The sequence below is a fragment of the Octodon degus genome, unplaced genomic scaffold, assembly GCF_000260255.1.
Source record: "Octodon degus isolate 3935 unplaced genomic scaffold, OctDeg1.0 scaffold00009, whole genome shotgun sequence".
NCBI classification, from domain to species: Eukaryota; Metazoa; Chordata; class Mammalia; order Rodentia; family Octodontidae; genus Octodon; species Octodon degus.
In genome coordinates this window covers 30,442,869-30,470,049 of record NW_004524585.1, presented here as the reverse complement: position 1 = coordinate 30,470,049, position 27,181 = coordinate 30,442,869, and the positions used below count along the sequence as shown (strand labels likewise).

General features: G+C 37.0%; 1 protein-coding gene across 1 annotated transcript in view; it reads right to left on the bottom strand.

Annotated features, from left to right (window-relative positions):
- Mctp1 (multiple C2 and transmembrane domain containing 1) overlaps positions 1–27,181 on the bottom strand; it is a 606,101-nt gene that overhangs the window by 218,200 nt on the left and 360,720 nt on the right. Inside the window, exons 4-6 of the mRNA XM_004625433.2 lie at positions 15,510–15,589; positions 13,757–13,868; positions 5,059–5,097 (exon numbers count right to left, since the gene is read on the bottom strand). Of these exons, the coding sequence (XP_004625490.1) occupies positions 5,059–5,097; positions 13,757–13,868; positions 15,510–15,589 (231 nt within the window). The remainder of the gene's footprint in view (positions 1–5,058; positions 5,098–13,756; positions 13,869–15,509; positions 15,590–27,181) is intronic.

Genomic DNA, 27,181 nt, shown 5'->3' with positions numbered 1-27,181 from the left:
ATATATATATATATATTGGAGTGCACAAGTAAAGCATTTGTGTACCTTTGCTGACAGACTGCCATCCTGTCTCACTGAAGCCATGGCTCCTAGTGTTTCCATCCTATCCAATACCAATGATATTGACCAAGCCTCTCCATAGCTACATCAACCAGGGCTTTGGTAACAGAGTCCTCACAAGCTATGAATTGTCGCCATTGTGGACATTTAAAGTACATTAAAACTAGCAAATTTCCTCTCAGTTGCACTCAACTGATATGTAGATTTTACCTATTGATCATCTATCTTCTAAATCAAAAGCCCATGCAAATCTGGGAACCAACCCTTAGTTCCTTTATCGTGTTGCCCAGTTATATGAGTTCTCCCTCTTTGCTGAGTGCAGAAAGCTCTTAGGAAACTGGCTGGCTTCCTTGGTAATAAACACACACTGGAGACCTGAAGGCTAATCAAGGGTCACACAATAAACATCACAGACCTTGAATACAGCTGCTGGGGAATCTATCCTCTGCTTCAGGTTCCAATTTATTTCTTTTTTTTATGTCAGCTTATCCAGATTTGCCCCACTCAAGGAAGCACACCATTTAACAGCTTCAGCAAAAGGTATGGTCAAATGAATATTATGCTATTGTTGTAGAAAATTCCTGTAGTTTATTGTAGTTCCATAATTACAATGTGGAAAAATGTAATTTTATACCTTTGGAGAACTGATGTCAAAACAGTAAGAAAAAATCTCAATGTAAATTTTAATTACTGCCCCCTACACTTTGTGGGCTAATCAGAACTTTACTGGTCTGATAGCAATGCCTTGCTCTTCAACTTTCTCCAGATTTCAGGTGTTTGGTTACCAGGAGTCCAAGTACATGCTTTTCGAATAGAACTGCTCATTCCTGTTCAATGTTTGCTTATTGCTGTATTTTGGAATTTCAGAAGTTCTGATTATGAGCATAACATGTTAGTATTTCCAAATAACACATATGTTGTAAGAAAATGATGGCCAAGTACAGATTTTTTTGAGTAAAATTTCAGTTTCCTTCAAAACCACATAAGTACCTCGTCCTTAGAAGGACAAGCCTATAATCATTAGAAATCACATACCAAAGAAAAACCATTTTGGTCACTCACAGTTGAGAAGGTCTATTACTAGTAAATTTTTCATTTGGACAGCTTGTGAAAAATCATTAGCTTATCAGGAATTCCAAGTCTTTGTAAAAGGATCTGATAACTGCTAAATATCATTTTTATCATGTCTGACTGACTGTGGGAGACACTTAAATTGCACTAATCTTTTTCTCCCCCTCCACTTAAACTGCACTTACAAGTTTCCACTGATGAATTTTTTTAATGTGTCATCCAAGGTGTCATGTTTAACTCTGCCCTGTGGACTTAGAGCTGAGTGTTCTCTGGTGTGACGTAACAATACCTCTGCCGAAAGTCTTGTTAAAAATTGCTTCATTTAACCAATGGATAAAGTGTTTTATAGTTTGTTAAAATTATGCTAAGTGATTATAATAAAATCTTTATAAAGAAGTGTAGTACTAAAAAAAATTGCCAAAGCCATTAAGTAACAGGAGATATAGTAACGACACCTCATCACAGTAATCTATATTATATTATTCAAGGGATGAGTGTTCCTTAAACAAAACAACTCTTAGATGTTATCGTCAAAGGTATGAAATGCAATGTGCATATCTCCACATTATCATACTAGTATATCCCACATAAATGAGGTAATTTATTGAAAACATATACATCATTGTTATCTCACCCCAAACTATGGGCACATTTTATTCTCCTAGGTTAAAACGCAGGCCAACACAACAAGCACTGTATACACTGACCTGATTACAATGTCAACACTGTACATTGCCTGAGGAGGCAACTATTTCATTTTTAAATACTTTTTTGACATTTTTTTCCATTTTTGGTTTGACCTCACAAAATACATATGAATCTCTTCCCTTTTGAGTCTTCAGAAATTTTTTGATGAATAACTGAACCTTAGAATAAGTCATCAATAAGTTTCCTCTGAAGAATGAAATATTGCAATAACTCTAAGAACTACCATTTCTTACCAAGGTGCATTGTGTAACTCTGACTGTGATAATCATCCAGTCGCCCAAGTTTAGGGAGACACTGATTCCTTTCTTCTAAAAATAACATTCTTCCATGACAACCAAGTATGGGGCAGATTTTAAAAAGTGTATGATAGAAAGCATTCTTGTTGAAAACTAGAACAAATGTTTTAAGAGATGTTATACTTCTAGGCAGAGGAGGCTTTATGGAATTTATAACTATTTACTACATACATGCTATTCCAATACAACACATATCTAACATATTTTTCTTCTCTAGGGATAATATATATTATGTGTAACACATATTACATATTTACTCAAAATAGATGCCATGGAAGTTGGTCCTGAAGAGCAAATATGATTTCTGTGTCATTAAGCTGATTTTCTCTTGATTTCCCTAGTAAATGCCATCCCTATTCTGTGTCACAAATAAAAAGATTTACATGGAAGGAATATGATTGGCAGAAGGATGGTCACCAAACCATGAAAAGAAATCTCATTTTACAGTCAAGATGAAAAAAATAACAAGCAGATCTTGAAGAGATGGGAAATCCCATGAGCTGATTTACCATGTATACAAGTAAAGGAGACATAGATATTAAAAAATTATGCAAATTTAGATTTCCATCTATGTACTTATATTATTTCTAAAGGAAACAAATCAAAGAATGAACACTCTGTTCTATAGAGAACCTGGAACAAAACTGCCTCGTTACATTTCTGTCCTTTCTACAAAGATTTTACATTCACCTTTGGTATTTTGGGCCCTGCCACAAAAACACAAGACTTCATTCCTGTGAATCAAGACTTCAAGAAGAAAACTATTTCAGTGTGTGTGAAAAGTTTACCTTTGATTTTGAGCAAAGTTGTATCTCATATAGATGCCTATATTTATATGTGATACACATATATCCTGTTCAAAATTAATAGTGGAAAAATTCTTAGTAAGGCATGATTCTTATGGAAAAGATCAAAATAATTAGGAAAAGGATGCATTTTCCTCAAAAGAACAGCACAGTGTAATGCCTGTAACTACACAGCCTAGTCACATATGTCATGGTTTGCCTGTGAGCACCACTCACTGAAATAAAGGATTCATTCCACATGGTAGAGTGCATGTGCATACAGGTGTGTGTGCGTGTGCATGTGCATGTGTGTGAAGAACAGTGAGCGAGGGAGTGGGTGAAATGGCAAGCTATCCCTGTATTTTTAATTTAACACAGTGCTTTTGTGACACTAATGTGAATGAATGTGGCAAATGTTTTAGGACACAGTGAAATTTTGAATAAATTAGCAGGTGTTCATTCTGTGATACGAAAAAAGTCTGATGAATGAACTGGTTTTAATTCGCTAAGGATTCACTATTTACACTGAATCTTGCCAAATTGAAATCCCATAGACTAAAGCGTAAAAGTAATACTAACACATGCACTAAGTATAGCCTGCCAAATATGCAAGTGAATGCTGAGTTAGAGGGATTTGTGTCTTCAGTGGCAAGCTTGAAAATAAACCAATCTGGATATATAAATGGATTGTTACTAATAGTGGACAATAGGTACTTTTTAATCCATTTAAAAGTTTTGTAGACCAAAGAAAATTATGTGGATTTATTTTTATTTAGTTTATCATTAAGATTAAATTTCAATATAAATTATATGCATTAAAATAATATTTGTGTCTTATTTAATGTTATCATAAAAAGATAACTTCCACTAGTTTAATATTTAATTAAATACCATATAATATTCTGTTCCAGAATAACATGTTAAGTTCACCTGAAAAGGGCTTATTACTGTATTACTCATAGACTGTTCTTTTTCACACAAATGCAGCCTAAGAGTGATATACAATGATGAACATCAATTACATGCATTTAGAAATACACAGACTTACAGCACTAATTATAAAGTACCATTACAAAGAGAGTAATACAGACATGAAAAGTACAAACTCTTAATAATGTTCTTGATATTTTATTTAGTAAAACACAGTGAATCCCATCTCAGAAATGCCCATAAGTTCTCCTGCCAGTATGTTTTTGGGCCCTGATTCCTTTGTGAATTCTCAGGCATTAATGCTGTAAGAATTGGAAAGGAACTGCATGTAAGAAACACTTGTTAAAACATAAGAAGATGTTACCACAAACATTAAAAAAACATTCTAATGTATTTTCTTAGTTTACAATAAATTAAAAATGATGGCATTAAAAAAAATCTAGGGAATAGCATGATTCAGTCAGAATGGAAGGGAAAAAGATTGTCATGTTCCAGGGTCTAAAAAAATGAGTCACTTTTAAAAGACAATACTAATTTTTTTTTTTAAGTAGAGCTTTGAGTAAACATGAATTTTACAAATAAAATTCATTCAATCTGTTTCCAGGAATATTCATTTAAAAGTTTAATTTCATCTTGATATTCATCTATATCTGAGAGTGAATACATTAGAAGCTTGGTTTTTCACCTTATGTATCTTACAAGTCATAAGACAAGCCAGGGCTTAGTAGGCCTAAGGAACCGGAGGAGAGGCACTGAGCGAGAACTGTTCTCACTGTATGCTTGAAAGTTCTGATGAAGGGACTTTGGAGCTTAGAGAACCTCATATTCAATTTTCTGTGAGCAAAGATATGAATTTTGTGGGTCTTTCTTCTGGCAGGAGGGGTCTCTGCCCAAGCCTGATAAGATATTCCTGTGGCGTGGTGGTTTTCTAGACCCTGTTGCACACGTAATAGACCAGATGGTGAGCATGACGTTGAGAAGTGGCCAGAGATTAGCAAGAGGATGTTTCAGAAGCTCTTGATCAGTGGGATTTCTATTGATTTTGAAAGCGCTGCATGATTTGCTTACAGTTTATGGAGGAAAAAAAAAAACAAACAATCGAATAGTGGTGAAACTGCGGTTGCTCAAAGAGGTATGAGAGGGATTTGGAAAAGCAGTCAATAGTCTTCTTGACAAGAAAAGCTGAAAGATCACATGCTAAGAATTACCTTACTTGATCTTTTCCAGCTCTTCCTCATTAGCATTGTCTGTAAATGAAATAGAGCATTTTCATTATCTTTTCACTCTAGGACAGTACAGGGAGCCCAGTGTTTTCTGAGGGAAACGTAACACGTGTTAGTCCTTTAACAGCACACAGATTCCAGCAACAACTACACAGGACAGGAACTGTTTTTCACACAAACATAGCTATGGCAGCACCTTTAACATTCAAACAGTCTTTCCAGTGAGAGTTCATTTGCTGTATTCTTTGTATGAAGAAATAGGAAGGTATATTTTAAATAGAATAGAAGGCTGGAAATGCCTAATTATCAATGGGAACTATACATTGAGTCTGCTAAGTCACAATTGTTCATTTTGGTGGGTTGAAGCTGAGGAGGCATTTGACTTCACAGGGTATATGACAGTATTTCTATTCAAATATATTAAAAGTCTTGCTTTGGTGGCATCTTAGAATTATTTCTACTTCAAGGAGATCATTCCCATCAAGATCTAAAAATGCTTTCAACTGAGAAAAATGATGCACATTGTGATGGCTGTTGGTGTATCTTCCTGCTAAATCTTTATCTAAAATACTCTTTAAGCTATTTTGTTTGTGTAAGAGGTATTTACAGGCAAACATTTTAAGTAATATTCTGGAGATTTATGATGAATGCCTAAGATCACTGGTCTCTTGAGTCAGGTAAACAACACTGAAAAAAACTTCAAATGTCTTCTCTTTACTGTTGAAAAATTCTCAGGGCATACTGAGGTATTAATCTTTCTGATTAATTTCTTTACCCTGTCTTAGATCTATCATTATCTTCAAGTCAGATGAAGGGCAGAATGGGGAATATTTGTAGCACAAAATATAGCTTATAGAAATGCTTGCCATATTTATACAAGGAAATGTGCTGACTGTTTTAAAAATTCTCTGCTATAGCAGAATTCCCTATAAGGAAGGGCCATTTGAGAAACCTTTCCGTGACAGTTTATAAAAATTCAAGGAAAATATTTTAATACAAGACTAAGACAACCTTTGCCTGGAACCTGGAGACCAGATGCTGTAGAGGTTCTAGAGCAGGAAATAAAAAAATCATAAAAAATTTCAAAGAAAATAATAACATTCTTCACTTCTGCAGACAGTAGTTTTACAGGGTATATTTCTCTATGTAGGTTTCACATTAAATAGTAAGAAAAACATCGAAGAGTAGAAGATTTCCTTTTTTCAGGTGGAACCAAGAAACCCCAAAGCTTGCCATCAATACAGTACAGACCTTCTATGTTTTCCAAGTACTAAGATCCAGTTCATTTTGAAGCAAGAAATCCCACCATTCAGCAGTGGAAATGGACAACTGGTGGCCACTTGTTGTGTGTTTGCTGTTGATGTCAAATGAATCACATCATCACTGCCACCACTGCCACCCCCACCACCATCAGAAGACAACTGGAATCCAAATTATTTAGTGGCATACCATATACACAAAAACTGTCCATTTCGGAGTCCGATAATAAATGCTCAACTTTCTCATAAAACAGAGTTTCAATGGAAAAAAAGATAATCTTTTGAGTCAAGTCAGTGAGGCAAAATAAAAAGTAAAGCCTCTTAACTCAGCATCATGTATCTTCATTATCTGGCATCTAAAAGTATCTTACAAAAAGTCCTACCCTATTAAAAACTGCCATGCTGTGAAAAAGGGGGTTAGGACATGAGGAAGGGTGGAACTTCCCAGCAGCCCTCTTGTGAGGATCCAGGCTGTTGGTTAGATTCACGTTCCTGACTCAGGAGCGCTGCATATAATTAACCTTCTATATGTAAAACAGCATACAATTAATGTTTTTCTTCTCTTTCAAAGTTATAAGTAGACCACATAGTTTATTTTTCTGATTAAGAATCTGATACAAGCAAAAAGTCAGTGATTCACTAAGTGTAAATATAAATGATTTTGGCAATTGCTTCTTTTCCTGATTTGGTGTATAAAGTTCTACTATTAGATCCAGTGATCTCAAAGTTGCCATAGATATTATTTTTAAAAAGTCTTCCCCTTTAAGCAACTCCACTAGATTAAAGTGATGCATTTCATATCCCATGCCTAAGCCTTTCCTTCTGTTTAGGTATTTGGATAAGGTAGATTCAATAAAACTGCGAACTGTAGAAAACTTTAAAGCAAGTGAACTGAGTAGATACTTTTTGCTATCTGTAATGTGCTAAAGAAGAAAGATTGGGGAATGTTAAAAGACTGGAGATGAAGCGAATTCTAGAAAAATACAATTTTACTTTTGCTCTATGATTTTAACTTCAGCTGAGAAACATATGAATTAGTTTTTGAAAGTATCCATATCTAATATTATATCAAATAGTATGATAGATAATTTAAATTCTTTGTTAGCACTCAGCCTTCTTCTACAGAAAAGAAACAACATTCTGGAAGTGACTGTTTCCATAAGATTACAAATGGCAATCCATTTGTCACTTTGTTCTTCTTTTGTAATGATTTTTTAGTGAATTATATTGCATATATATATATGTGTGTGTGTGTATATATACATATATGTATATATATGTATGTACATATATATATTTCAGAACAGCTACTATAGTTAGATATGCAAATTTGTAAATGAATATATCTTCAAATTTTGACTGTGTAATAATTCTGAAAAATACAAAGATTAAACCGAAGTATATCTATCTATACGTATATTTTAAACCCTTTAAATGCAAGTAGGATCAATTCATATGTTTCTTTAACTTTTCTATTTTTCAGTCTTAGCCAAGCCGTTTGCAGATGGTAGGATGTTGAAGAGCGCATGTAACACAAATTAACTCACTTTTATTTCACAAATTCTCCAATGAAGAAAGCTGTGGACTGAACTCTGCTAGAAAAGAGCCAGAAAGAACTCAAACACACCGTCAGACTCAAATTCTATATATAGGACCCACAGGCATGGATTATAGACCTTTTCAGGTTTAAAGTAGGACATGCAATCAAAACAGAAATGACAGCTGCGCCATGCAATGGATCAGCATGCCCCTTGTGATGTGGTTTCTTGTACACACAATGCTGAAGACTTAAATAATGTCTATTTCCGCTCACACCTGGGACTTTTTAAAAGGCTCCATCATGAACTCAGTGGAGACTTTAATATGAACAACGATGAAATACATTTTCTATTACTCATATCACACTTCTGCAATTGCCGTAATTAGATGCTGCGTGCTTTGAAGACCTTAGTAGGTTCAGCAGGTTGAGAGCTTTTCCAATTCATTGTTTAGTTTTACTGATTTCAGAGGTAGTAATCCACACAAGGAGAAATCACCTCAACTCATTATTCATGGAATATATCGTTAATATTTTACAGGGCATAAAAAAATCTCAAGCTATCTGAGAATTCTTCACTTTGTAATACCAAATATTCTTTATTTCCAGTACTGTTACTTTTCTTTTTCTTTCTTTCTTTCTTTCTTTCTTTCTTTCTTTCTTTCTTTCTTTCTTTCTTTCTTTCTTTTTTGTATTTTTAGGGAAGGATCTACAGGGTGTACAGGGTCTCACTACTAGATCGGACTCATAGTGATCCTCCTGTTTACAGCCTCCCAAGGCCTGGGATTATAGGCCCGTGCCACCACGACCAGCCTCAATTGCCATCTCAATGAGTCCCAGGGGCAGGGCCAGTACTGCAAGCCTGGGGATCGAACCCCACCCCCTCTGGCCCCTGTGCCTGTTTGCAGGTGCTTTAATGCGTTAATTTTCATTTTTACAAATTAACATTTCTTAATGTTAAACTTCTATTTCCTATCTGGTTGTTTAATCTGCTAATGGCTCTTAAAACTCATCTCTTCCATTCTCCATTTTAATATTTATAAAATATTAGCAGGGTTTCAGAAAACACTAGCATAAAAATAAATAGGATTTTTGAACTCAAGTTTTCAATCCCAAAAGCCTAAACTAAATTATTTCTGAGCTAACAATCAGGGACTAGAACTCTTCCTGTAGTCACACAGCATGAACATCAGTGCAAACCCACCTCCTGTTTCCAGTCACTCATAGTACGCAAGATTGTGCAGCTTTCAACTACTGGTTTTTAGTTTGCTGCATTTTGAGTTTCAACTTTTCTAAATAAATAAAATTTGTTTCTGGGTAATTTGTAAAAGTTCAGCACACCACTTTCACCAAACAAGTGTTTGATAGATTTGAGAATAAGAAGATTTGATTTGAAGATATATTGGATCTCTCATTGCTCATAATTAAGAGTTTGTGAATCTGACCCAGTGGAATATAGCTAGCTAAAAATAGAAATGCAGTCACATGTTTATCATTTGTCATCATTAGAAATCCTTGAAAAGAGCAATGTAGCTTGATTTTAAGCAGATTGTCATTAATATACTAAACTTAAGAATTTATAAAAGAAAATTAAATTATTATTTAATGGAGATTTGAATATGAAGTAAGGAAATAAAAACCTTTAAAATATCTTCCTTTGGCCCTTAGAAGCATCCCTTCGAATTCACATAGGGATTTGTCTACAGCCCAAGGAGTACTAGATCCAGAAAATAAGAGTGTGCTTTGAAAGCTACTATCGTCAGAGTACCCATAAGTTTGCCCATGGAGTATACATAAAGTTTACTACATACACATTTTATAATACGTAAATATACTCCTCCGCCAAGATGACGGGATAGGAGGTGAGGAGGACAGGAGCACAGAAGGAGGACCAATGCCATCGATGTCAGCCTAGATTCCAGAAGGGTGAACTGTAAGGAGTTAGCGTGGCTGTGACAAAAGTTAGGGAACGTACACTGCTGCGGGAAAGCCTTAGAATTCTGCCTCAGTAGCTTCCTAGCTTCCTTCTAACTAGAGAAGAAGCCTCGGGGCACTGAACACTTGGAGGAGCAGGGAGTTACTGAGCCTAGCACAACGCTTAGCAGATGAGTGAGAAGTGGGGGTTTTCTTTCTTTTTAAATTAACATATAAAATGGTGTATAAGTATGGGGAAATTGACATTTTTATAAATTATATTTTATTTGATGTTCAATTCAGAGGAAGCACATCTATATCCTCCAACATTTTTCATTTTGGGCTGTGAAAGCATTCAATATTCTTTCTTCACTTTCGAAATATTCAGTATGTTTTCCTTACCTGCAGTTTCCTACTGTGCAATAGCACTCCAATACTACGGAACCAGGAGTTAATATCTGATGTCTACTCTCTCCCATGCTCTCTCCCTGCGCCTCGCCCTGCCTTCTGATAGCCACCACTGTGTTCACAGCTTCTATGAAATCAACATTTTAAATTCCGTATATGAGTTGTGTCATGTAGTATTCATCTTTTTTATGCCTGGCTTATTTTCAGCATGTTTTATAGTTCTATCCATATTGTAGCAAATGACAAAATTTCATCCTTTTTCATACTTGAATAGCATTTTTTTGTAGTTTTGAAAAAAAAATCCCCATTGTTAATTAGGAAAAGACTATGGATCTTATTCATGGTCTAGTTTGTTATGATAAACAACTAAATTAAGAAAGCTTAAAATTATAGCTATAGAGCTAGACCAAATAAAGAAAAAAAAGCAAATTATGTATATTTTTGACAGCTTTCTTAATGTAAAACAAAGAATTAGAACCTTAGATTCAAATCTAGTGTACTTAACAGCTAGAATTTTGGCTACTCTTAGAATTTTCTAATATGGATCTTTTATCCTTCTTCCCTGACCCACCATAAGCAAGCTGGCTTCTCTACAGGCAAGCCTGTGCCATGGCCTATGTGGATGAGATATGATACCCACAGTGGCCACCCTTTTCTCTGCCTCCTTAAGTGTGACAGAGGTCAGGATGAAAAGTTCGGGAATATTCCCAGCCAAGGGCCATTGCAGAGCCTGACCAAGCAACTTCCTTCTCTGAGGAAGGAAAACAACAAAACAAGTCAAGGGAAGATAAGCAATAATCTGGAGGAAAGAAACCATTTCCCAGTTTCCCCAGTGGACTAAATCCAGCACTACCCAAGCCTCTGAAAGGGGTGGTCACAGGAAGGCAGTCAAGAAAGGCTAGCACATAGGAAAGGAATCTTCCAGAACATCTGGGGTAGTCACAGAAATTTGAGTTTAAACAATGACGTGAGAATTTCAGGAAGAAATCTTGGTGTAGAAGATGAGTGTTTCTGGGGAGACATGATGCAAAATAAAAAGGAGAAAAAGAAGATAAATTAAAAATCAGATTTTTAGTATATAACTATTTCACATGATCCACTTACTCTTTCCATATTCATGTATGAAAGCACACAGATAATTAGTTCTTGAGTTCTATGATATTTTTCTTCTACTTAGAAGTGCCTTGTATCTAACATACAAGTTCAAGTGGGCATAGAGATTGAGCTGTTTTTGGAAGAATTGTTAAAACAATAATGTTGAGAGCTGCTTTGCCTGTGCTGACATATATTTCTGTGTAACTTAGAGCAAGAGAGAGGCTTCTTGGTGAGGTCTCTGGGTGGTAACTTGATCCTTCAAGCCCTCAGTTTGATGTTAGACTATTTAATAATGGTCCTTTAATGTGAAGATTCGGCAGACTACCCATCACTACATCAACCCAATAACTGTCATAGCTGCTACATTTCTCCAGTCTCCAGCAATACTGTAAGTTTTGATAGTGTGGGGATATGCAGGACCTGAGGCACTTGGTTATTTTTATTTATGAAGGGCTGTCCTTTATTAAAATAACAAAGAACCTCAAAGTAGAAATATTCTATTGCGGAGTTATGTCGAGCTTTACCTCCTACCTGTAAAACTGCCAATTTCCTTCCATATCTACCTCTGACAGTTCTAATCTAAATCACTATCATCTTTCCCCTGAATTTTGCAATAACTTTCTAATTGGTCTTTAAGCATCTGTTGTTACTCCTTCAATCTGTTTTGTACAAAGCAAGTAAAGAGATATTTTCAACAGGCACATATGATTGTGTCGCTGCCTATTTGCAAACCTCTCAGTGACTCCCCGTTGCTGATTGGGGAAAGCCTGCAGATCTTATCAGGCCACTTGGCCCTCCATAGTCCAGGCATCTCTTTCTATACACAGTGACTGTCCACCTTCTTTAAGATCCAGAACCTTCTAGGTTCTTGGAGTGAAACATGGTTTCTCTAGCCATGATGCCTTTGCATATGCTGTGTCCTCTGCTTCAGATACTTCTCATCTTTTTTCCTTACTAACCCCTATTCACACTTCAAGTTTAACCTCCTCAGAGAATCCCTGTCTCTTTACCTTGAACAAAATCCTCTATCTTGTCTCCTTTGTCAACACTGTCCTCTCCTTCATGGAATGTAACACAATCATCATTTTATGTTTTCTCCAGTACTTGAGTCCTGACTTTTCAACTGGTCTCGAGTTATATCTCATGTCAAGTATTCAGCACCAGAACTGATTTACCGTAGATTTTTGGTGAATACCAGGATCATTTGAATAAAAGATACAAATAAATATGTGTACTTTCTTCCTATGTACAGATTATCTAGCTAGAATCTACTTTCTGGTCTGCGCTGAGAAAAATAATGTTTTCTGAATTGTTGAATTTTACAATGATGGACTTCCATTTCTAAATACTCTCCGTAGAATCCCAGCCACCCTTCCATCTCCATGCATACATCTGTGATTTGATCATGTTATATTTTCACAGTGGGTAGCATTTGGTAAGACTTACTGGAAAAGAAATATTTTCCTCTAAATTCTCAGCCCACACTTATGAAATACTATATATGAATTTGTGGGCCTACTGTTTACTTTTGAAAGGGAGAGAAACAAATAGTTCTTGATGGGGTGAATTTTTCAGTAAACTTAAAAGTCTTTAAAATTTGAAATCTACTATTTGTACCTATGATCTTGGGGGAAATGTCAGTAAATCCTTTTTTTAGAAGACAATACACTGCAGCTTTAATCATATATTATTTTAAGACATCAGCATATATATTGTCGAAGTAGAGTATTTGAACTTGCATAAAATTTATGCCTACTACAAAGATGCATTACATGAATGTGCCTGGGTGTAATCAATAACTTCTGGTAAATTGTGGCAGAAAGTGTACTGCAGAGCACACTAATGTAGGTCACACCTGATATTTTTTCACATCACTTGAACACCGTGGGAGTCCTTGGTTCCTCCGTGTCCCCATTAGTCTCTCCTAGCAGCATGGTGTGCAAGGAAGTATAGACAGCGTGTGCTGAGAAATGGGACGATCAACATGGAAGTCCATTGAGAGGATGAAGAACACCCACTTATCCTTCAGTAAACAAGTGCCAGAAAGCAGAAACTCTGTTATGATTCCACCTCATTGCCTTTGGTATGGTCCACCTGACAATTCAGTCGAAACAGTAGGGTTTGGGTACCTCAGGAGGAATTCCAAATACTCAATTCACCAGCAAATGTATTCTTTGAATGAATATTATATATTTTCCTACATATAACCTATCTGAAATTGAGAAATAAAAAAAATCACAAATGCATTCCTTGGTTACAACAAGAGGTTCTGATCTGGAGCGTGGGAAAGGAAAGTTGAGTTGAAAAGACAGTGGGCATGGATGAGCGATTCCCAGGATACTCACAGAGACAGAGAACAGGTTGGGATTCGTGGGGAGCTGCTCTTATGACTTTCAGATCCAAGGAAGGCTGACATACTTGAAAATGTGAAAGCAAGAAAGGGTTCCTACAAGGCTGGGGGGCAACTTACCACATCCCTGGGTTCTCCTTCTTTAGGGGTAAGGACGACTGCAAGCAAAATGATTCCAAGGTCATGGTCAGGATAATGGGGATCTTTCAGAGTCAGGGTCACATCTGTGGGCCTGTTATATAAAATAGTCACATTTCTGTAATGAGTGCATTCACAAACAAATAGGAGCAATTTATTATAACAGTTATAAGATTCAAGAGCATTTACAGCTGTGGGATGATACTTATCTTTTATTTTCTTTCAAAATATCTCAATACTTCATGTAGCAGTATAAGTATTTATATGGAAACTATTATTATTATCTATTTATTATACCCAGAGGCTACTGATTTATACCCAGAATGAAATGGCATATATATGAATGTGGCTTTAAAAAGTGGTAATGTGATATATATATATATATATATATATATATAGTTGTAAGGGGAAGGAATAGAATGATAACTACATAAAATGAGCACTGTGATAAAATGCATACCAAATGCTTATAATATTTTTAATGTTTTAATGGTCCTTTATTATTTTCCATTTAAAACTATTTTTCACCATGATTTATCTTTAATAAGGAACAAGAGGAGTTTTTGCTTTGGGATTAGGTCTAGTAATTTGCATATCCTTGTATAGAAAATTACAGAGAAAGTAATTGCAGCCTTCATAAAAGAACAGCACAGTGCATTCCAGTCTGAGCTCCGTGTGCGTGATGGCAAACACATACACTACCCTCTAAGATGCTCCCTGCACCCGTGGGCTGTCATTAGTCACCTTCTAGGTTCTAGCCATAGCTCAAACCAGTGCTGGGCTTTACAGAGCAGTGTAGAAAGTACAGAAAATGCTGTTCTTCCAATCAAGGCAAATGCTGGATGTCCAGTCAACTGCCCCTTACTTCAACTCACAACCCACAAGGGGTTCTTCTATGAATGTTTCTCTACATATTTATAATTATGGAAAAACAAAGTAGTGCTCTGGCCAATAAGTCTACTTTCCTGTTTTCCACTCTCTCTATCATGTGAAGTGGCATGACACCCCCCAACAGGAATTTCTTCTCCTGAGAACCATCAAAGAAGCTTTTCCTGCCACCCATCTCAGAACTTCTTGCCTTTTTATGCCACTGTTACCTTATGTAGTCCCTTCTTAATTCTTATGTTGAAATAAATTTTGAGAAATATACTCCCATTGAGTGCAATGAATGATTTACATGAACAATAACAATACAGCTTTGTAACTAGTCAAACAATGTTAATGTGATTTAGGAACAGTTCTTGATAATCCGGTGAAGGCAGACTGGTGTTGCGAAACCATGAGGTCAAAAACAGGTTTTTCCTTGGCTCGAGTATTACAAGCATTGCTGTTTTTTTAATCAAGGCATGCATGCTGTACTTCGTATGTAGCAGCCTAATTCTTAAATTCATAATTGTAATTAATATGCACAGTGATTGACACGGCCTACTGCACCATCTGAGCACTGGAGATTGAATACTATGTCTCTTAGCTGTAGATTCCTAGTGCTGAGTACAGCCCTGAGAAGCAGAACTGGCATCTGAGAAGTTTTCTATTCAATAGCTGCTGTTGAATGAGGGATTTGGGAGGGATGTTATGATCTCATCAGATAGATGAGAACGATGCACTTGGGAGGGCTGACTAGCCCGTCTGTGCCACAGCCGCAGCCACTGTGGAAGGCAGAGGGCGGACATCTGTCTCAGGTTAGCCCATCTGCACCAGGTTAGCCACACATACTGCAACGATTCGAAGTCACCTGTTTAACTCCAACTGGGTGAGATCCAGGCAGGCCGAGCCCATGAAATCATCCTGTAGTCCAAAGTCATAGTCAAACACCTAAAAGACAAAGAGATAGCATGCTGTTATAAGTGACTAGGTTTTCAATGAAAATGTCTTGATTGTGGAATGCCCATTTTCTTTGTCACCAAAGAAACCAAACTTTCTGATATTTATTTTTTTAATATATTCATTTTGATTCTTTCGAATATTAGGAAACTATTCATAACATATTTAAAGAAAGTTCTACTTCATTTTTATCTTCATATTATTGGTTTATGTCAAATATAACACTTTAAAAGGTATAACAAAATCAAATAAAATATATCAAATCTTCAAAATATTGGAAAAATATAGACTTAGAATATTTTCTCCTATTATAGGAAAGATATTGGCACTACATTGGAAGACAAAGTACATCTTTGAAACATACAAATAAGTAAAAATTAAAATAGTGTGGTTAATATATTCTGGAAAATTATATTAAAGTTAAACTCAATTAAGGTTTTATTGTCATAGTAATTATTAGGTTAATTCTAATGTGACTAACAGCAGCAAAAGGAAAAATGAAGCAAGAAAACAGAGCACATTTCTTCCTCTGTCAGTGTTATTCAGTGTCTTCTTTGTGCCTTGCATGGTGCTTAATCGTATTATCGCAAGTGTAGTGGTTGAGATACCATGTCACCTTGCACATCTAGGCTGTAGAGGACATACCCTAAGGGCACAGCTTATGCTCTAGGATGTTGTAATGGGTGATTCATTGTGTCAACTTGGGAAGTTCAGAAGTTTAACTGAGTGACTCAGCAGAGGGCAGGGGTCTTCACTTTGCAAACCTCTTGATCCTGTGCAAGAGGAGAGTGGCACGGAGATGGTGTGAGTGCTACGCCAGCCCTACAATGGCTTAGAATATGTTTAAATTTTCTAATTGTATGCAGGCTAATGGGTACCCTGCACACAAGAAAAGGGAGAAGAAGAGGCTTGTGCCCCTCTTTTTGTTCTCGTTGCTTTTGCTGTCTTCCACCAACATGAACGGTTGCCCCTGTGCCCCATGACCCTGCCTTGGAGCCATCAGATTATGGACTGAAACCTCCACAAACTGTGAGCTACATCAGTCTTTCCCTCTTTAACTGTAGGTATCGGGTATCGGCAAGGTCCCTGACTTCTCAGTTGCTACATTTAAGAATTTATTGAGACAGACAATAAATACATAAATCGATGTATACAGTTTAGTGATGAGAGCAAATGAAAGCCTGAGGGGTATGCTGAGTGTGCTGTTCTAGATAGGGACTCTCTGGTGCCTTCTTTGAGGAGGTGTGTCTGTGTGTAGCCCTAAATGATAGGAAGGACAAGACCTTGCTGAAGTGGGGATGGTCATTCCAGCTGGAGGCAGCAACTACGGAAGAGAGATTGACGTGCTTAAAGGTCAATGAAAAACCAGTAGTGCTGAAAGACGCTGAGATAGTTGGAGAGTAAAGGGAGGTTAGAGAGATAGCTCAAGAGTAGTTAGAGTTACTTGCAAGGAACTCTGTATAAACAAGAACTGACTTTTGTCCTCTTATTAATTTTCTCACCCATTCTTCCCCCTGGTCAGTATTAAAAACTTGTGGTGTGCCAGGCCTTATGCGAGGCACTGAGTCAATGGTGGCAAGTGAAGATCCCATTCTCAAGGCGTACCATTTGGTGAGGGGACAGGTACTAAACAAGAAAGCAGGTAGCCGATACATATATGTTGCAAAAGTATTTTAAGGAAAAGAATAGAGCATAAAAGGAAAGATAATAAAGGAGATAGGAGACCTGTTACAAAAATGTAAAGCTACTAGATGCAGTTTATTTTTTATTTATTTTCCTGTATTTAGTAAAGGGTCTACAGGGTCTCACTACGTAGATTGGACTTGTAAGGATCCACCTGTGTTCAGCCTCCCAAGAGCTGGGATTACAGGCATGCACCACCACGCTCAGTCTCAATCACCATCTCAGCATGCTCCGGGGGTGTGGCCCGTGCAGCTGGGTGGGGATTGAACCCCAGCTGCTGCGCTCTGCCTAAGTAGATGCTTTAGTCCACTGAGCTATCTGGCCAGCCCTTAGATGTAGTTAAGAATCTTGTTTCACAACCTTTGCAAACAGAAAATATTTGTATTTAGCACTGAAATAAATGAGCATAAATGGGTAAGTCTACTCCTCAGCGGGAGAGCCATTCCACTGGACTTTCCAGCATGCAACAATCGTGAATCCCAGAAAATCAACTACTCACAGCTCCTGTATCCATTTCTTAGAAAGCCCAAGACTGAGGAAACAATAGGTACAGCAGGCTTGAGCCATTTGCTGCTTTCTACTCTAGTACAGGTGTACTTTAATTTAAAAAAATCCTGAATATGCAAAAATTTATTTTTAAACCGAAAGATAAATACTTTGCATTACAAAAGGATTCTTAGACTTGAAGAGTCACAAGGGAATTCATTTAAGTAATAAGCTTCCCTAATAGCTTTTATATCATTCCATTTGCTGTCATTTGATTTACATACAGCCTTTCAGGAGTACATTTATTGTAGAAAGCTCAGTGTTTGCGCAATAAATATTCTCCTTGATCAATTACACCTCTGAGCTTTAGTCATCTGTTCAGAGGCATGTCATACGCATGCACCAAACATCTTAGACAACTGACATTTCAACACATGCAGGTGGCTAAGTTAGAGCAGTATGTTTTACAACAGGAAATTTATACAAAACATTGGATAAATGTCTTTTTTTGTATTTTTTAGTGAGGGTCTACACGGTTTCATTACGTAGATCAGACTCATAGTGATCTGCTTGTGTTCAGCCTCCCAAAGAGCTGGGATTACAGGCAAGCGCCACTATGCCCAGTCTCAATCGCTGTCTCAGCATGCCCCAGCGGCGGGACCAGCACGGCAGGCTGAAGCTCCAACGGTGGCAGCTGCTTCTGCTTAAGCAGGCACTTTTATTCACTGAGCTATGTGACCAGCCCTTGGATAAATTTCTTATGCAATGTCTTCTAATCATATCATCTTGAGAAAAAGTAGATAGCATAGAATCACTGAGAACACCGGGAATATGGCCACCTAGAGGAATCCAGTGAGCGGATTAGCACTGATAGTACAACGGGCTGACTGCGCATCCTAACTCCCTTCATTCTCATGGTGGGTGAGAGTCTCCCTGCAGTTCGATTCCTGGGATTTTATTTCAGATCTTTATTCCTATTGATCAGTGAAGTCGGACATGTGGGAAAGAATGGAAACCCCAGAACATATTCATTAATGGAATCATTAGCTATACTACTTGGGCTTAAGAGCCACAAACCATTTTTATCATAGGTAGATCTCCAGGAACACAGAGCATAGATGAGAAGTGAAACGGAAAAGTTATTCCTACTGTAGTACAAGCGAGTCAACATTTGCTAATACTCATTCAGTATTTCCTCCAGATTGGGCATTGTTTTAAAGTCATTAGTAGATTTCATAATTTAACTCCTTCACAAGCCACTTAATAAGGTATTGTTTTTATTTTCAGATAAAATTAAAGCTGAAAAAGTTTATGTTATTTACTCTAAGATCTAGGGATGGATACAGATGAATGACCATTTTGTATCTGGGTATTCAAAATGGTGAGGATAGATATATAGCTATATTCTCTTAATTCAAGGAATACAGGGATTTGTTCTAATGCTGTTTGTAAATAGGATGTCATGTCTGCATCTTGTACAATGAATAACCACTAGGAAGATAGTATGCAATGTGTTAATTATTGGAACTGTCCTACCAATTTGATTTGAAACTTTCTCATTGCTATTTATTTCTCAATAAAATTATGGAAAAAAGACCTAGGGACGGTGTGTTTACATCCAACAAATACAGCTAGGCACCTACTCTAGGAGAAGCTGTGGGAATTCAACCACGAACTATTCAGATGAAACCCTTGCTTTCCTGGACCCCCACTCTCAGAACTGCAAGCATCAAGTGGATGTTGATTTGGTCCAGGAGCACCACTTTCTGTTTTCCAGCAAATTTAAAACAGCAGATGTCTTATTCTAAACAATGAATTCATTTAGTTCTGTAGCTCAATATTTACCAAGAAAAATTGCTTTGGGAGTACATCAGTGAAAATTCTTTGGCATATAAGTCAGAGAAACCACTTATTTCTCAACATAAATGGGAATTCATTAATTTTCATGACAAAAATGTCTGTAGGTAGTCATAATTTTAGGGGGATTTTAATTTGGAAGTTCAAATGATTCACATACTTATTCATTTGTTTGAAGAATATACAGTGAGCATCTGTAATCAGTCAGATACTGCTTTGAGAATTTGGAATACAGCAGTTAACTTTCTTGGAGCTTACATGGAGGTTAAGGTGCACAGAGCTGCAGAAAATAAATATATATGCTGAGTAGTAACAGGTGCAGAGGAAGAAAACCATCTCAGGGTACAGGAGTGATGTGAACTGCTAGCGACGTGTATAGGAGGGGCAATAAGGTAGGGAGCAGGTCTCTATTTGGAGCCACTTTGGGGAAAGGTCAAAGTGAGGGGACAGGAGGATGTATCCCAGGAGGAGGGTCTAGAAAGTGGAAAGGCACTAAGGAAACAATCCTAGGCCATGCGGCTGGAAAGTACTTAGCTAGAGGGGAGTTCTGGGGTACTGGTTCAGGATCGGCCGGTGTATGCCTTCAGGTTTTCTTCCGAGTATGGTGGAAGATACCAGACGATGTTATGCATGGAACTGACACAATGAAATGTCTAAAAACGTTCTTGCAGAAACTACTTGCTGAATTAGATTTTAAGCTGAAATACCATAAGCAGCCAGACTGGTAGCGCTGGCAAGAATAAAGGTCTTTGGATTTGACGTTAAGGTGATGAGAAGTGATAAAGTTTAGGCTATACTTTGATAATCGAGCTGAGGGAACATACTGATAGATGCCGTAGATGAGACAAACACAGGCACATGCAGAAAAGAGTTAACACAGTGGCCCTGAGCCTGATCTGAGCTTTTGGCTGGTGTCTGGGAACCCTGTATTTTGAAGCATTCCCACTGAGAAGGCCATTTAATTCATCTGCTGCACTGACCTTCTGGAGGTCTAGAGTCTGATGGACTTGGCTGGTCATCACGCCAAAATGGCCAGCAGTGAGTGCGACTCTGCACTCTATCAACTGGGCATCCCTGGGCAGAAAGACAGCACAGGAGGTGCCGTGCTTCACTGCTGACGCAGCAGCGTGTGCTGTGTATTCTTTCCTGGTGGGAAACGTCCTGATGGGATTTTCCTACTATGTGCTGTGCTGCTGTGATCAGCTGTAAGCTGTGCATAAGCACAGCTGCAGGAGAGTCCTGAGTTCTTCTAGTGTGAATCGTCAGACGTGTAGGTGGTCCTGCGCCTCCCAACCTAAGGAAGGACTCTGATCTCGCTGAATCCTTGGGATCCCACTTCACTTGAGCCAGTATGGTTAACATCCAGGGGATTTTCCTCAGCACTGATATCAGAGAAATGCCCAACAGCTACAGTCAGCTCTTCCAATTATAAGTTACTGTTCTCGCGTTCTGCCTCATGACAGTGACAGACTGGGCAACTACTACCCATTCTGTAATATCAAATAACTATAGGGATTCTTCTGTTACATTCCTTGCACAGCAATTTGTAAGACTGAGTTAGTGATAATATATTTATATTGTTTTATTTTAGCATTTTCCAAAGGATATTCAGTGTATTCAATTTCAATCTGAAAGCATTTTGAGTTGGTTTTACTAATGCTTCTAACCAAATCAAAACTTCTTGAAAGGCCTAATTCATCTCCTAGGATCCTATAGTATAACCCCAAATGTAAAATCCTACTTAGCAACTGTGTCATTTTCATACCAAATCAGAATCAAAATAACCATCAGATTATAAATAAGCAAATTCCAAAAGCCATTGAAGTGACATTGTAAAACAAAACAAGACAAAGCCCCAAACAAAATCGGACTGTGACCATTGTAATTAGTCATCGTTAATGGAAAATAGAAAGTATGTGGCTTAATTGCTGCTCACATTCAAGCAAGCCCTTAATCTCAGCCCTTAATCTCACTGAGCTGTGCACACACAATAAGGGAGAGAGAGCTACTTGTAGGATTATGGTGAGATAATGTCGACCTGACATTTAGCACAGCGCTCAGTGAGTGGCAGCTACTATTACAGACCTGCCTGCCATTAGCCAAAAAACAGTCAGGATTTTTGGGTTGCTACTGATTTTTTTTTTTTTTTTTGGTCTAAGACACAGTAGTTGAGACTCCTTGTATTTTTGAAACATACAAGCTATGGAAGGCAATATAAACATCTCTTTGCTTTGGAATAATTTTGTTTGGGGGTGCTGACGTTTATGCCTACAAATGTGTCCGTTCCAAAGATTCAGTTGTTGGCTGAATCTAAATGTCTAGAAAAGCAGTTCCCTATGCAAGCTGTATTTCAGAATAATATACTGAGGTATTTTTAAAGCACAAAAGCTTGGTTTCTACCTCAGAGGTCCTAAATTAGAGTCTTTAAGAGGTAGACTTGGGTGTCTACAATCTTTAAAACTTTACAAATAATTCTCATAATGGAGAATCATTGATACAAAATATTCTCTTAGAACCAATACAATTTACTGAGAAATAATTTTGTAGGGGATAGTAATATTTTCATTAACTTAATCAGATTTTAATTTTAAATCTTAAGGGTAGATACCTATAGTTATTTAAGGAACTCTAATTTTGTTCCAATGATTAATTTAGAGACAGTAATATGGTTAGAAAGCATTTTTCTAATTTATTGAGCAATTGGTATTATTCAGAGAATTATTCAAATTTATATTAAATGAAATAAGCCAAACACAGAAAGACAAATATCACATGACACATTCATATGTAGAATCTAGAAAGAGTGATTACACGGAAATGGAGACTAAAGTAGTGGTTACTAAAGGCTGGGGACAGTGGGAAGGAGGGAAAACTAGCAAAAGTCAATCTTTTTTTTCCCCATAATTTTATTGAGAAACAAACAGCAAGGAGACAGTTTCAAATCAAATTGGTAGGACAGATTCAATAATTAATACATTGCATACATTCTTCCTAGTAGTTAATTGCTGTACAAGATGTGGACATGATATCCTATTTACAAACACCATTAGAACAAATCATTCTATTTATTAAGAGAATGTAACTATATATCTATCCTAACCATTCTGAGTACACAGATACAAAATGGACATTCATCTGTACCCCCTTTTTTTGTTGAGTTCCATTATTTGAATATTATAGGTGTGTTAACTCAGCAAAACATTCTAAAAGAGTCCAGTAGTCCATAATAGTATTGGGTCTTCCACAAAAGTCAATCTTTGGGCACTGAGAATTAGGAATAAGAAGTTTTGGTGTGAGATCAAGTGTTAGGATGACTATAGAAAATAACTGCATCCTATATATTTTAAATTTCGAAGAAAGGATATTTTATTAGTGAGTATCAGTTATACAGACAGACTAATGGGTTTCATGTTGGCACATTCATATGTGCATGTAACATCACTTGATCATTTCCCTCTTTGTGCACATCCCTAGCCCCTCCTCCAATCCTCTTCCTCTTCTCTAATATATTTCTACTGTTCTGCCATCTCTTTCTCTTTAATTATTTTTCCCTAGATATGTCACAAGAGAGGAAATGTTCAGTATTTGACTCCGACTGTGGCTTCTTTAGCTTAACATCATGATCTCCTTTTCCGGTGCATAGTTCTGCAAATAACATGAGTTCATTCTTTATGGCTGAATAATATCACACACACTACATATTATATGTTATATATTTATACTATATATTATATGTGTACATATTATATATACATAAGTATATGTATATGCTATATATCAGTTTCTTTACACAATCGTTTGTTGATGGGCAACTAGGCTGTTTCCATAGCTTAGCTATTGTGAATTGCATCACCATAAACATGGATATTCACGATAACTATAGTATACTGACTTTAATTCTTTGGGAATATATGAAGGAGTAGAATAACTGGATTGAATGTTATTTCTATTTTTAGGTCTTTGATGATTCTTCACACTGATTTCCACAGTGGCTGTGCTAATTTGCACTCTCATTAGCAGAGTAGAAGGGTTCTTCTGCCAACCTCCACCCTTGCCAGCATGTACTCTTTTTTGTGTTCTTGATGACAGATGCTCAATATAGTTTTAATCTGTTTCTATAATGCTTTTAATCTTGGCACAATCCCATTAGTGATTCTTACCATTATTTCCTGTGTGGTTAGTCTTATTCAGGAAGTCATTGTGTGTGCCTACGATTTCAAACCTTTCCCTATGTTTTTCTTTTTTTTTTTTACCAGTAGTTTCAAAATTTATACACCCAAGTCTTTGATAAATTTTTAAATTGACTTATATACAAGGTGAGACATAAGGATTTAGTTTCAATGGTCTATACAGCCAGTTCTCCCAGCATCATTGAAGAAATTGTCTTTTCTCCAAAACATGACTTTGGCCTATTTATCAAGAATCAGATGACTTTAGTCGAGCAGGTCTTATTTATTTGTGTCCTATTTTATTTGATGATGATGATAATGATGATGATGATGATGATGATTAGTGGTACCAGAGATTGAACTCAGGACCCTGCGCTTGCCTGGCAAGCGCTTATTCTACTGAGCTATCTCCCCGGCCCCTTGTGTCCTATTTTATTCCATGGGTCTATTTGTCTATTTTTTTGGTGCTGATTTCTTGACATTTTATTACTATAGATTTGTAGAATTTTTGAAATTGGGAATTGTGATGTCGCCACCATTGCTCTTTTTGCTTAGGATTGCTTTGTTTATTGTAGGTCATTTGTGCATCTGTATGAATTTTAGGATTTTTGTTTCAGTTATATGAAAAATGTCAATGGTACCTTAATGATAATTGCATTGAATCTTAATTTCTTTCTCAATAGGTTCATTACTGGTATACTGAAAATGTATTGATCTTTGTACGTTGATTGTGTATTCTGCCACTTTGTTGAATTTCTATGTTAGATCTGAACATCATGCAGCCTTGTAGATAGAGGGTGGTCTGTACATAGAAGGAATTTGTCTTCTTTCTTTCCTATTTGTATCTTTACTTCCTTCAAATGCTTATTTGCTCTGGTTAAAACATCAATTAACTCTATATGGGGAAAAAGTGATTCAAAGTGGACACTTGTTTCATTCTTGATTTTAAAGAAATGCTTTCAGTTTTCCCCATTCAGTATGCTGCTGCTCTGTATTTGTCATGTGTATCTTCAATTATATTGAAGATCCTCCTATACTTGTTTCTTTAGGGTATTAAATATAAAGGCTGCTGAATTATATTGAATGTATTCTGAGTTTATTGAAATGATCATGTGATTCTTGTACCTACATTTATGTATATGGTGACCTATTGATTTATATACATTGAATCTTCTTTGCATTCCAAAGATAAAAACTTTATCATGGTATATGATTATTTTACTATGTTGTTGAATTCTGTTTGCAAGAAGCTTATTGAAGATATTTATATCTATGTTTATCATGAATATTGCTCTGTATTTCTTTTCTCTTTCATACTTCTTTTCATTTTCTTTGTTGAGTTTTCACTTGGTTTTGATATCATGGTGATATTGGCTTAATAGAATTAATTTGGAATTCTTCCCTTTCTGTTTCAGAGAAAAACTTCAAGAGAGTTAGTTTTGGATCTTCCTTTTGATCTGGTAAATTCTCTAGTAAATGTGTCTTATCCTGGGTTTTTCTTTATTGAGAGACAGTTTAATATTCCTCTAATCTCTTTGCTTGTTCTTGACCTGATAAAGTATTTTTTAATCTCCTTTTGCTGACATATTGTTAGGTTGTCTATATGTAGACATCTGTTAATTTCTTCTATACTTTTCAGTTTATTGGAATAGAGTTTTAAAAACAGTTCTATTTTGGAGAGATAGCTCAGTGGCATAAGTGCCTGCCTGGTAATTACAAGGTCCCAAGTTTGATCCCTGGTACCATGTGCCCAGAACCCCAAGAACATGCTGCCAGCCCCAGAACTGGGTGTGGTGCTGCACACCTGTAATCCCAGTGCTGGGGAGGCTGAGACAGGATGATCACTACAAGTCTGAACTGTGTAGCGAAACCCTGTGTTTAAACAAAATCTCAAAAATCAAAAACAGTTCCTAAATGATCCTCTGAGTTTTAGTGCTATTGTATGGTTTATGTCTAGATATATACCCAAAGCTTCGTACAATCATAGGACGTTTTTGGAGATAACTGAATCTAGAGTGTGTGATTATTTAAAGGAGGATGATTTGTGGATCAGCCCATTGATTGGATTGGCACTGCCTATAGACTAGATACAATAAAAGGGACTGAAAGAGGCTTGTCTCTCTCTCCCTTGTTGTTTTTGCTGTCCTCTACCACATGAACTGTTGGCCCTCTGCCATATGCCATCTGGTCTTGAAGCCAGATGATTATTGACTGAATCCTCTACAAACTGGGAACTAAATAAACTTCTCCTTCTTTAACTTTGGGTTTTGGGTATTTTGTCTAAGCAATGATGGAAAAGTAAGTAACACAGGATTTGGTACAAGAGTGGGGTTGTTGTTGTGACTATACTTGACTATGTAGTTCAGAAACCTTTGGGAATGGCTTGTAGGAAGAGTTTGGAAAGGTTCAGAAATGCTGGCTGGAAAAGTAGCACTGGAATGCCTTAGGTTGTATTGTATGGGAGATCTGTATAAGAGCTCAGAAAAGCAGAAGGCTGATAGAAATCTTACCAATGAAGAACAGGTTCTGGTGGTTTCTCTAAGAAGAAAGACTGCATTGGTTGATGGACTTCAGACAATATGCGTTATGGCTCAGGAAAAAGTTTGAATGTGTTTTGTTGATGTCCAGGGACCTTGCCTGAGACAAAGATTAAAAGTGGCAGACCAATCTGGCAGAAGAAATTTCAAGACAGCCTAAAGTTGAAGTGGTGGCATGACTACTTCTGGGTTTTTTTTTTTTTTTTTAGCTAGATTTATGTTGAGAATCAAGAGTGAAGAATCCAGTAGCACAATCTAAAACACTCTGATTTTGGCCGAAAAAGAAACTCTAGTGAAGCAGTGTACAAATGTAGAAGAGAGGAAATCTTGATTGCCGAGAACAAACAGAATAGAAAAGATGTTCTGAGGGCATCATAAAACAGCAAAGAGTACTCCCTTGCCAGCATCAAAATTGCAAAATTGAAAGACTTTTCTTTGAGAAGAAAGCCACAGAGCACCATGTTCCAGAATGGTGGGACTCTAGAGAATCTTTCCTTAGAACTGGATTCAGAGTGTTCATTGCTCCAGGCACTATACTCCTGAGGTCAAGAAAGAGGGAAACCTGACTAGTGCTCCCACTGGCAGCAGACCTTGGCATCATTCATCTAGCACTTATTTTAGGTGCATGCAGCCTGGACAAATTGTGGAGTCAGGAAGGATTTCACCCAGATTTCAGAAGGTCTGGGATGTCAGGCAGTGTGTCCCTGAGACAGCAGTGTGTGAGGCTTTGAGTGTGAAGTCAAAGATGCAGAGGAGATCTCAGAAGTTTGAAGACACCAGAAACATGGATCTTCTAAGGAATGCTGCAAGGAGGGAGCAAAACAGGTCTAAGAGAAAAGGAATGGGAGCTA